Source organism: Macaca mulatta, chromosome 16 (genome assembly GCF_049350105.2).
Source record: "Macaca mulatta isolate MMU2019108-1 chromosome 16, T2T-MMU8v2.0, whole genome shotgun sequence".
NCBI classification, from domain to species: domain Eukaryota; kingdom Metazoa; phylum Chordata; class Mammalia; order Primates; family Cercopithecidae; genus Macaca; species Macaca mulatta.
Window position 1 is genome coordinate 85619298 of NC_133421.1, and position 12201 is coordinate 85631498.

The 12201-nt window shown below is 55.5% G+C and overlaps 1 protein-coding gene across 50 annotated transcripts in view; it reads right to left on the reverse strand.

Annotated features, from left to right (window-relative positions):
- Positions 1-805: 805 nt before the first annotated feature.
- FBF1 (Fas binding factor 1) overlaps positions 806-12201 on the reverse strand; it is a 32054-nt gene continuing 20658 nt past the window's right edge. For 42 of the 50 annotated variants that reach the window (XM_077972844.1, XM_077972835.1, XM_077972875.1 and 39 more), the window contains 13 exons: positions 11883-12038; positions 11617-11717; positions 11278-11484; positions 9473-9580; positions 9211-9350; positions 9014-9132; positions 5681-5803; positions 5410-5595; positions 4782-4958; positions 4572-4709; positions 4361-4478; positions 3108-3223; positions 806-1755 (listed from right to left, as the gene is read on the reverse strand). In XM_077972844.1, the coding sequence (XP_077828970.1) occupies positions 1672-1755; positions 3108-3223; positions 4361-4478; positions 4572-4709; positions 4782-4958; positions 5410-5595; positions 5681-5803; positions 9014-9132; positions 9211-9350; positions 9473-9580; positions 11278-11484; positions 11617-11717; positions 11883-12038 (1773 nt within the window). In that variant the 3' untranslated portion in view covers positions 806-1671. The remainder of the gene's footprint in view (positions 1756-3107; positions 3224-4360; positions 4479-4571; positions 4710-4781; positions 4959-5409; positions 5596-5680; positions 5804-9013; positions 9133-9210; positions 9351-9472; positions 9581-11277; positions 11485-11616; positions 11718-11882; positions 12039-12201) is intronic. The other 8 variants (XM_077972849.1, XM_077972869.1, XM_077972850.1 and 5 more) reach the window with 2 other exon arrangements.

Sequence of the window (12201 nt, forward strand, 5' to 3'; positions counted from 1 at the left end):
GATCTCCTGACCTCGTGATCCGCCCGTCTCGGCCTCCCAAAGTGCTGGGATTACAGGCTTGAGCCACCGCGCCCGGCCGGCTGACTTTTTTTAATAGGAACATCTGCCTGTTCTTTGGGACTTGTCCGGCAAGTAACAGGAAACATTTTCTTTTTTTTTTTTTTTTTTTTTTTTTTTGAGACAGAGTCTCGCTCTGTCGCCCAGGCTGGAGTGCAGTGGCCGCATCTCAGCTCACTGCAAGCTCCGCCTCCCGGGTCTACGCCATTCTCCTGCCTCAGCCTCCCGAGTAGCTGGGACTACAGGCGCCCGCCACCTCACCCGGCTAGTTTTTTGTATTTTTTTAGTAGAGATGGGGTTTCACTGTATTAGCCAGGCTGGTCTCGATCTCCTGACCTTGTGATCCGCCCGTCTCGGCCTCCCAAAGTGCTGGGATAACAGGCTTGAGCCACCGCGCCCGGCCTTTTTTTTTTTTTTTTTTTTGAGGCGGAGTCTCTCTCTGTCGCCCAGGCTGGAGTGCAGTGGCCGCATCTCAGCTCACTGCAAGCTCCGCCTCCCGGGTCTACGCCATTCTCCTGCCTCAGCCTCCCGAGTAGCTGGGACTACAGGCGCCCGCCACCTCGCCCGGCTAGTTTTATTTTTTGTATTTTTTAGTAGAGACGGGGTTTCACCGTGTTAGCCAGGATGGTCTTGATCTCCTGACCTCGTGATCCGCCCGTCTCGGCCTCCCAAAGTGCTGGGATTACAGGCTTGAGCCACCGTGCCCGGCCACAGGAAACATTTTCTAAGAAATAAGTATAAACTCTGATGAGCCATGGCAAAAGCAGTTGTTTTAAGCTTAGTCAAGTGAAGCAGTGGGAGTGGAGGAGGACCAAAGAAATCTCTGCTAGTTGTGATGGATTCCTTGTCACCTCCACTGCACGCCCCCTGAGCTGTGGCTTTGGGCAGATGAGCAGCACAGAGGCGCCTTCCGTCCTCGTCCCTCCCCACGGCCCACCATCGCCACAGCTCCCTCTGCCGCCAGGGTGGCACCCAGATGGGGAGGAAGCTGAGGAGGCCACTGTCCACCCAAACTGGTTGGTCCTTCGGGCAATGCTGGGAATAGGGTGGGGGCTCTGAGCAAGCCCAGGAGGAGGAGGGCCTGGCTGAGTTCCAGGAACATCTCACACCACAAGGGAGGATCTAGCTGGTGCCTTCCCTGTACCGGCAGGAGGCCAGAGGGCCCTTCTCCAGCTCATCAGGGAGGGAAGTGCTCTGGCAGGGAGTAGGGAAGGCTGTTTGTGGCATCCCTCAAGAAAGCTCCTGCCTCAGAAGAGGCCCAGGCAAAAAGAGCCCACAACAGTCTACCTGTGGAACAGGGGGAGCCCACAGAGCCCAGTGAGAGCTGGGGGTCCTCGCTGCCAGCTCAGACCTTCAGATCCAAGCCAGATGGCTTTGGGGCAGGGCAGCCAAAGCCGTGGTAAGACAGCCTACACCACAGAGCCCCAGAGGCAGGGGCTGCCCCGGGCTGGCACACTTGGCAAGGATGCACTTGCACCCTGTCCACGGAAGAGCTGCCATCAGGCCTCAAGCATCTCAGAATCCTCCCCAGGCACTGCCTCCATGGAGGCAGCAGGAGGGACAGGAGAGTTCTGGGGTCTGAACCCTCTGTTGGGGAATCGGCTGGGATCCCACTCAGGCTGAATGAGATGTCAAATTGTAGGACCCTTTCTTCAGGGTCTCCAGAAAGAACTGTTCATTCTCCAAGAAGTCGCGGTCCTGCAAGGCAGATGTGGATGGGCGGTCACCTTCCCTGAGCTGAGAGAAAGGTGGATCCCTGGACACTAGCTGAGCCAGCCCTCATTAAGGCCCCTCCCCACGTCGTCCCTGACTCTGCCTGGCTCTAGGAGTCAGCAGGGGCCGTGAAAGAGCCCAGGTACAGAGTGAGACAGACCACAGTCTCAATCCTGGCAAGGCTACTTGTTTGCTGTGGAACTTACGAGCACATGACTTCATGTCTCTAAGCCTCAGTTTCCTTGTCTGTAAACATTCCTTGTAGCCCTTCCTTGTAGGGCTGTGTGAGGGTAAAGGCTTAAAATATACACAAAGCAGGCCAGGCACAATGGCTCATGCCAGTAATCCTAGCTAATCCGCAGGCCAAGGGGGTAGGATCACTTGAGCCCAGGACTTTGAGACCAGCCTAGGCAACATCATGAGACCCTATTTCTAAATATAAATAAATAAGAAAGAAAATATAAACAAAGCCTTCAGCACTGAGGTTGGCACACAGGAAATGATCCATGACAACTGTTATCATTATTGTTTTGTTTAGTTTGAGACAAGTGTCTTGCTCTGTCATTCAAGTTGAAGTGCAGTGGTGTGAACACACCTGTAGCCTCGACCAGCTGGGCTCAGGCAATCCTCCCACCTCAGCCTCCCAAATAGCTGGGACTACAGATGTGCCCCACCATGCCCAGCTAATCTTTAAATTTTTAATATTTATTTTTTTGAGACAGAGTCTCACTCTGTTGCCTGGAGTGCAGTGGCACCATTGTGGCTCACTGCGGCCTTTACCTCCCGGGGTTAAGTGATCCTCCCGCCTCAGCCTCCGGAGTAGCTGGGACTACACGTGCATGCCACCATGCTCAGCTATTTTTTTGTCTTACTATGGTGCCCAGGCTGGCCACGAACTCCTGGGCTCAAGTGCTCCTCCCACCATAGCCTCCCAAAGTGCTGGGATTACAGGTGTGAGCCACACACCTGGTCCTGTAGTTTTTCATTTTGTAGAGACAGGGTCTCAACATGTTGCCCAGGCTGGTCTCAAACTCCTGGGCTCAAGTGATCCTCCTGCTTCAACCTCCCAAAGTGTTGGGATTACAGGTGTGAGCCACTGGGCCCAGCCTGTTATTATTATTACTATAGGTTATCAGGAGATGACATATGCAAGTTGCTTTGCACAGAACCTGGCCTAGTGAGGAGGTCTGAGCATTGGCTCACTAAGCAAACTGCAGTTTTACTCCCTAGAAGCTGGAGTCACCCCTCCCCAGGGCTACCGTGTGCCCCTCCCTGCCTCTGCCCTGAGCAGGAAGGACTTATGAACACAAGGATCCCCAAGGCCAGGAGAGACTCACCTGCTCTGCTGTGTGCCTCAGCAGCACCAGCCTGGCATGAAGGTGTAAGGGGCTGGGGTCCAGGCCAGTCGGTGGCTGGCTGCACCAGCGGGTGCTGGGAGCAGTAGGCAAGAGGGCTGAAAAGGCCAAGGAGAAAGTCAGGGACCAAAGTGTTGGTGGAAATACCAGGCGGTCACAGCTTGTTCCTGCAGAGCTGCTCCCCACTGCCAGTGGGTGGACCCTGGCCATACACTCAGGGTGCAATGGCACTAACTCTCAGAAGCCTCTGACAAATGCACACCTGCTCCTACGTGGCGAGACCATTTATAGGAATTTATTCAAGTGAAATAATCAGGCAAAGGTGCAAAGACGTATGTAGGTAGATGTCCACTGGGTACTGTCTCAACCCTATCTATACTCTACTAACCCTATCTCTACTAAAAATACAAAATTAGCCAGGCATGGTAGCATATGCCTGTAATCCCAGCTATTTGAGAGGCTGAGGCAAGAGAATCGCTTGAACCCAGGAGGTGGAGGTTGCAGTGAGCCGAGATCATGTCTCTGCACTCCAGCCTGGGTGACAGGAGCAAAACTCCATCTCAACAAACAAACAAACAAACAAACAAACAAAAAAACAAATGTACCTGAGTGGAACATTATGCACGAAAATGTTAAAAGTGAAAAGTGGTTCTCTCTAGACTTGGGAGTGGTGGTGAGGGTGACTTTTTTTTTTTTTTTTTTTTTAACTGCACTCTCCCTCTGTTGTCCAGGCTGGAGTGCAGTGGCACAATCTCAGCTTACTGCAACCTCCACTTCTTGGGTTCAAGTGATTCTCCTGCCTCAGCCTCCCGAGTAGCTGGGATTACAGGCACCTGCCACCACACCTGGCTAATTTTGTATTTTTAGTAGAGATAGGGTTTCACTATGTTGGCCAGGCTGGTCTTGAACTCCTGACCTCATGTGATCCGCCTGCCTCGGCCACTGAAAGTGTTGGGATTACAGGCGTGAGCCACCGCGCCCAGCCTGATGACGACTTTTTAAATTTCCTTTTTTCCCCCTTAGTCCAGAAAAAGGTGACATTTTTCATAATAGCGTTCCTCTCTGTTTCTGATTTATCTAAAATTAACACACATTATTTGTGTAAAAAAGAAATAAGGCGACTGTAAAACCCAGCTGGCCGCCTTAACTGGAGCAGCTGGAGGAGGGCCTGCCCACTCCTAGCACTGCCCCTGCCCAGTCCTGAGCCGCTGGCTCTTCGTTCCGGAGCCACTCACCTCTCTGGCTGGAGGCTGCAGGGCCCTGGGCCCTGGGGAACAGACCCATGAGGCTGGAGGGCAGGTCCTGTCGTGCGCGGTCCAGTTGCAGCCTCTGCTGGGCCAGACTCAGATGCTCCTGTCCCCATTCCCCCGGAAAGAAGGACTCAGCCGTCAGGTGCAAGGCTGGGGGTGTCGGGGGCAGGGGTGCCATACACTCAGGGAGCCTTGCCTGGTGCATGTGCTGCTCCTGCTTCTGCAGCCTCTCCTGCTGTTGCTGCACCGCCTGCAACCGGGCCTGCTGCTCTGCCTGCACCTGCCGGGCCTCACGCAATGCTCGCTCACCCTCTTCATACTTCTCGGAGGCCACCTGCAGGGAGGCCGCCTGGGTCAGGGCTGCCTGAGCTCAGCTGCACCCCACACCCATGTGCCCGAGCAGCACCTTGCTCATGCTCTCCACCTCCTCCGCGCGGAGCTTGACACGTAGGGCGGTGGCGTTGGTCCTCTCCTTCTCCAGCCGCAGCTCCTGCCGCTCCTGCTCCAGGGCTGCTCTTTCTGCCGCCAGCTGCTTCTCCTCAGCCCGGAGCTCGCTGGCCCTGATCTTCAGCTCAGCTTGCTCCTGGAGACGGCGGAGGCCCTGCTGCATTCTCCTCCCAGGAGTTTCGCTGCACTCTGTGCAGGACTCTAGGGTCCCCTCTGCCCACCCTGCCCCTGGGAGGGGGTGGTGGAGCCAAGGGCTTCCAGGGAGGGCCAGAGAAGCCTGGGGCCAAGCCGGAGTGCTGCCCTCACAAGCCACGTGACTGTGGCAGGCTCAACTCAGAAGTTCGGTTTCCTCATTTCTAAATGATCAAAATCATGGGAATATGAGGATCCAATGATAAAATATGTATAATGCACCTGGGACAATACGAGGAAGCTGTTAGCATGATGATGTGATTACTGTTTTAATCCCTATGCTCTTGTGACATTAGTGCTACACTCTCCTTTCCTAAAACTAGAAGCGGATGTGTTCAGATGGAGGGGCGCAGGCTACCCCGGGCCCTCCACTGTCCGGAGGCTCTGGGCCCTACCTTGGCCAGGCTGATGAGGGTGCCCTCCCGCTGGGTGTCCACCTGCAGCGCCCGCTCGGCCTCGCGCTCGGCCCGCTCCTTACTCAGCTTTTGCTGCGCGGAGAACTCCGCCCACTCGGCCGCCAGGCGCCGCCGCTCCTCCCCGCACTTGAGCATGACAGACTTCTGCTCCTCCAGCAAGGTGCTCTGGGATGTGGGGGGTGAGGGCACAGGGTGAGTGTCCCTGGGCATAATGGCAGGGGCAGGGGCTGAGTGCAGTGGCTTGACTCACCTTGGCCCGCTCCAGCTCCGCCCTTTCCATGGCCATCTGCTGGGCCGTGACCTTCCTTTGCTCCTCTAGGGCGCGCTGCATGGACTCCGCCTTGGACTGCTCGGCAGTCACCCGCCAGCGTTCCTGTAGGGCCCAGGGCAGGACTGAGAGCGTGGTTCCCACCCTGAGGATCACGCCTGGCCACTCCCTGAGGAGCTGCACGAATCCACCAGTGTCTCCCACGCTATGCCACTGACCTGTCCTTCCCAAAGAGGCACAAAATGAGGGGTGCCTGAGAGGCACTGCCAGGGCCCAGCCCGCATGATTCTGCCCAAGAGGAGGACCCAGCAGGTGCCCTCCCAACCCTCAGGTCTCCAATAGCACCAAGGCTAGCAGCTTGGGAGGGCCAAGGAGCAGCAACATCCCTGCCGCTGAATGGCCAGCAACACACTCTGCCTGTCCTCACCCATCAGCCAAGCAGGCTGAGCACAGGGTGGCCTAACGCTGTGCTGTGGGCCCAGCCACACACAGCACGAGGCAAGAGCTTCACTGTGCCTGACCCCAGGCAGGTGCTTAACACAGTTACCAAATGAAGAGGCGAATCAAAATGGTTCACAACATAAAAGCATCTCTATCTATGTTGATATGGCTACAGGATAGATATCAGCTCAGCAGTGGACATCTCTGACTAGTGAGATATTTTTATTTTCTTCTTTAAAAACTTTTTTTTTTTGGCCAGGCACAGTGGCTAGGGCCTATAATCCCAGCACTTTGGGAAGCCAAGACAGGTGGATCACCTGAGGTCAGGAGTTCAAGACCACCCTGGCCAACATGGTGAAACCCATCTCTACTAAAAATACAAAAATTAGCTGGGTGTGGTGGCAGTTGCCTGTAATCCCAGCAGCTCAGGAGGCTGAGGCAGGAGAATCCCTTCAACCCAGGAGGCGAAGGTTGCAGTGAGCTGAGATCGCACCACTGCACTCCAGCCTGGGTGACAGAGCGAGACTCCATCTCAAAAAAAAAAAAAAAAAAAAAAAGTTTTTGACTGGGCAAGGTGGTTCACGCCTGTAATCCCTGCACTTTGGGAGGCCAAAGGGGGCAGACTATTTGAGTTCAGGAGTTTGAGATCACCCTGGGCAACATGGCAAACCCGTTTCTACAAAAAATACAAAAAATTAGCTGGGTATAGTGGCATGCACCTGTGGTCTCAGCTACTTGGGGGCTGAGGTGGGAAGACTGCTTGAGCCCGGGAGGTTCAAGCTGCTGTGAGCCGAGATCTTGCCACTGTACTCCAGTCTGAGTGACAGTGAGACCCCATCTCCAAAAAAAATTTTTTTTGGCCAGGCGTGGTGTCCCACCTATACTCTCAAAATGTTGGAAGGTCTAAGTGGGTGGATTGCTTGAGCCCAGGAGTTCAAGGCCAGCCTGGGCAACATGGCGAGACCCACATCTCAACAAAAAATACACTATTAGCTGGGTGTGGTGGTGTGTGCCTGTAGTCCCAGCTACTCAGGAAGCTGAGGCAGGAGGATGGCTTGAGCCAAAGAGGTCAGGCTGCAGTGAGCTATGATCACACCACTGCACTCCAGCCTGGGCGACAGAGCAAGACCCTGTCTCTAAAAAAAAAACAATAAAGCGCTTTATGACAGCTGGGGATAAAAAGACAGGTGGGAGGACAAGGAAGGCTTCGAGGAGGTGGTAGCATCAAAAGATTCATTACCGTTGAATTCAGCCTAGAAAGATTTCCACAGGTAAGGAAAAGGATGTGAGCAAAGGCAGGGATTGCAGGTGTGCACCACCACACCCAGTTCATTAAAACAAAATTTAAATGTTTTATTATTTATTTATTTTTTTGAGACAGAGTCTCGTTGTTAACCAGACTGGTGTGCAGTGGTACGATCTCCACTCACTGCAACCTCCGCATCCTGGGTTCAAGCAATTCTCCTGCCTCAGCCTCCCTAATAGCTGGGATTACAGGCATGCACCACCATGCCCGGCTAGTTTTTTAATTTTTAGTAGAGATAGGGTTTCACCATGTTGGTCAGGCTGGTCTCAAACTCCTGACCTCAAGTGATCCACCAGCCTTGGCCTCCCGAAGTGCTGGAATTACAGGCATGAGTCAACTTGCCTGGCATAAAAAAATTTTTTTAGAGGTGGGGTCTTGCTATGGTCTCGCTAGGCTGATCTCAAATTCTTGGGCTTAAGTGATCCTCCTGCATCAGCCTCCCAAGTAGCTGGGATTACAGGCACTGGCCACTGTGCCTGGCTAAGGTAATCATTATTTATTTATTTATTTATTTAATTTATTTTTTTTTTTTGAGACGGAGTCTCGCTGTGTCTCCCAGGCTGGAGTGCAGTGGCGTGATCTCGGCTCACTGCAAGCTCCACCTCCCGGGTTCACGCCATTCTCCCGCCTCAGCCTCCCAAGTAGCTGAGACTACAGGCGCCCGCCACCACGCCCGGCTAGTTTTTTTTTGTATTTTTAGTAGAGACGGGGTTTCACCATGTTAGCCAGGATAGTCTCGATCTCCTGACCTCGTGATCCACCCGCCTCGGCCTCCCAAAGTGCTGGGATTACAGGCTTGAGCCACCGCGCCCGGCCTATTTTTTTTTTTTTTTTTGAGATGGAGTCTCGCTGTCTCCCAGGCTGGAGTGCAGTGGTGCGATCTCGGCTCACTGCAAGCTCCACCTCCCAGGTTCACGTCATTCTCCTGCCTCAGCCTCCCGAGTAGCTGGGACTACAGGCACCCGCCAGCACGCCCGACTAATTTTTTGTATTTTTAGTAGAGACGGTGTTTCACTGTGTTAGCCAGGATGGTCTCGATCTCCTGACATTGTGATCCACCCGCCTTGGCCTCCCAAAGTGCTGGGATTACAGGCGTGAGCCACCGAGCCCAGCCAGGTCATTATTATTTAAATAAAGCATGTGCTTATATATGAAAGGTATCTAGGGAGTTCAAATGTCTCTGTGAGAGCTGAAGAGGCTAGGATGACATTTAATAGGCAAGAGCATCTGTCCCAATGTCAGGGCTCAGCTGATGTGACAGATTCGAGTGTCAGGAAGTGGGAAGTGCAGCTGATGGTTGCAGGGGCTAGACTGTGGAGGCAGCCAAGGCGGCCGAGGGGCTTGTGGTGCTGAGGAGCAGGCAGGGCGTGGTGGGGGCCTGGCCAGGTGGCCCCTGCGTGCTCAGGTGGGCAGTGCTGAGGGCCTGGCCGGGGCAGGGAGATGTAGAGGCAGGAAGCCGCATGTGGGGCGCTGACCTCCTGAGAAGGTGAGGTCAGGAGTGCCGCCATGCCTGTGGGTGCCCTGGAGAAGAGGCCCCATGGCAGGAGGGCCAGGAGGATGGGCCTCACCTGCTCCAGCAGCCGGCTCTGCTCATTCAGCCGTGCCTCCATCTTCCCGATGATTTCCTGTTGCCGGCTCCGCTCCTCCTCCATGTCCCGCTGCTGCTGGCCCAGCCGCTCCTGCAGTGCTGGGGGCAACCCACAGGGTGCTCAGCAGCTGCTTCCCTTCCCACCAGGAGCCCGATGGCTGAGAGGGGAGGGCGTACCCCGCAGCTGCTCGTCACGCTGCCGGATCCCCAGCTCCCGCTCCTGGGAGGTGGTGAGGTGCGAGGCCTCCACGCGGGAGGACAGCTCGTGCAGGCTGCTGGAGAACTTCTCCATCTGCTGGATGATGCTATTCAGGGACCTGGAAGAAGACCCAGGTCAACTCCAGGTCATCCAGGAGGACCTGGGTCAGCCCCTCCTGAAGGTCTCGGGGACCCCCCAGACCCCACCCTCAGGCGGGCATGGTTGGGGCGGCGCACATACCGCGTGTGAGAGGTGGCACTGGTGGCCGCATCGACCTCTCGGTCCTTCAGCAGCTTTAGCCGCTGCAGCTGCTCCTCATGGTCTCTGCGCATCTCTAGGATGGATGCCCTGAGGGGAGGCGGGACGGGAAGGTGGTCACTCTGAGCTGGACCACCCGGATGTGGTAATTCCTTGGGGAAGGGCGTGCTTCTGAGCAGCCCTTGCTCCCAGGCCTCTCCTCCGCTGGGCACTGCCTCAGTTTCCCCAGCTCCTCTGTCTTATCTGTCATGGTGCCTCAATGCTACACACACTAAGATGGGCAATCCTCCCATTATTCAGCTTTTTTTTTTAGGAGACGGAGTCTCGCTCTGTCACCCAGGCTGGAGTGCACTGGCATGATCTCGGCTCACTGCAACCTCCGCCTCCTGGGTTCAAGCAATTCTCCTGCCTCAGCCTCCCAAGTAGTTGGGACTACAGGTGCCCACCACCACGCCCAGCTAATTGTTTGTATTTTAGTAGAGATAGGGTTTTACCATGTTGCCCAGGCTGGTCTCGAACTCCTGAGCTCAGGCAATCTGCCTGCCTTGGCCACCCAAAGCGCTAGGATTACAGACGTGAGCCACTGCGCCCGGCCCCGAGCAGTCTTTCTTTTCTTTTCTTTCTTTTTTTTTTTTTTTTTTTGAGACGGAGTCTCGCTCTGCCGCCCGGGATGGAGTGCAGTGGCCGGATCTCAGTTCACCGCAAGCTCCGCCTCCCAGGTTTACGCCATTCTCCTGCCTCAGCCTCCCGAGTAGCTGGGACTACAGGCACCCGCCACCTCACCCGGCTATTTTTTTGTATTTTTTAGTAGAGACGGGGTTTCACTGTGTTAGCCAGGATGGTCTTGATCTCCTGACCTCGTGATCTGCCTGTCTAGGCCTCCCAAAGTGCTGGAATTACAGGCTTGAGCTACCACACCCGGCTTTTTTTTCTTTTTGTAGAGATGAGGTCTCACTATGTTGCCCAGGCTGGTCTTGAACTCCTATCCTCAAGCAGTTCTCCTACCTTGGCCTCCCAAGTGTTTATTTTATTTTTTAAATGTTTTTAGAGACAGGGTTTTGTTCTGTGGTCCAGGCTGGAGTGCAGTGGCATGATCATAGCTCATTGCAGCCCTGATCTCTTGGGCTCAAGGTATCCTCCTGCCTCAGCCTCCCAAGTAGCTGGAACTACAGGAGTACACTATCATGCCAGCTAATTTAAAAATTGTTTTTAGAGACAAGGTCTCACTGTGTTGCCCAGGCTGGTCTCAAACACCTGGCCTCAAGTGATCCTCCCACCTTGGCCTCCCAAAGTGCTGGGATTACAGGTGTGAGCCACTGTGCCTGGCCCTGAGCAGTCTTAAAAGGTTGCCTCTGCCTTCATCAACCTGGCTCCCTTAGGTAACCTTTCTTAGTTTCCTTCTCTTCTAGAAAGGCAACCCTATCAACATGGCAGGCACAACAGTGCAAGGCTTTCCCAGGTGGATCTTGTTTCTAGCCTCTACTGCGTGAGCAGGTGAGTGGATGACCCTGTGCTTAGTTAGACCCTGGGGGACTTGCTGCTGCCATGCCGTGCCTGAACAGCCTGTGGGTACCCCTCCTGCCTCTGTAAGAGCAGGTGGCACCCCAACCCATGGGTATGATGAGTCAGTGTGCCCAGCCCTCAGTCCTCACTCACTGGACTGGGAGGGAAGGACCCGAACCCCTGTCCAAAGGCTGCTGAGTCACAGCGAAGGGTCTCATAGGGATGGCTCTCTTCCGGCTACTCCTTGCAAGCCCGCTCCCCAGCTGCCTGTCCCTGGGCCTCACCGCTGCAGCTCCTGGAGCCGCTGCATTTCCTGGTCCTTCTCCTGCGCTGTGGCTGCCAAGCGCCGCTGGTGCTGGGCTGTGAGCTCAGCACGGGCCTGTTCAGCCTCCTGGCAGTGCGACAGATACCGAGCTGACAGCTCCTCGTTCTCTCTCCGGAGCCGCTCCTCCCGTTGCTGGTACGATGTTTCTAGCATCTTGATGCGGCTTCTGCCAACAGAACACCCAGCCATGGTGCGAGGAAGGCAGAGGGCTGCCACCTAAAAGCCTCTCCAGACACACTGGGATGGCTTTGGGGTCAGCGTGAGATCCAAGGCAGAGCTGGGGCCAGCACCAGGTTACCTGTGTGCACTCTCGATGAGCTCTAGGTCTGCCTGGTGCTGCTGCTGCAGACTCCCTAGCAGCAGCTCATGCTGGGCCCGTTCCAGCTCCAGCTTCCGCACCTAGAAGACGGCAGGAGGGCCAGCGACCAGGGAGGGGAGGCAGCTGTACTCCACGCTGCCCTGTGCCAACAGCCCCTCCTCCCTCCTGGGGAAGCTTCCAGCCACTCTCAGTGTCCCCTCCCATCGCAACCCTGCCCCCAGCGCCAGTGGCCCCACTGCCCTCACCTGGGTCTCCAGCTCTGCCAGCCGGGCCTGGCTCTGTAGCAGTTTGGCCTGGAGTTCAGTGGTGCCACTCTGAAGCTGCCCCTGTGCTGCCAGGAGCTGCTTCTGGTATTCTGTACCTGGTAGCAGGCTCCGGGCTAGGGACTCTGGGAGCGGGGGCTGGAGAAGAGGAAGAGAGGTTCCTGGTTAGGGAGGGGACAGGGGCCCAGCTGAGATCAGCTACCTCCTGGCCTGCTGCTCACCGGACCTCCCTGCATCTGATCTGTGGCTGCAGATGGGTCCAAGGCCTTGGAGAGTCACAGTCACTGTGGCTGAGCAGTCC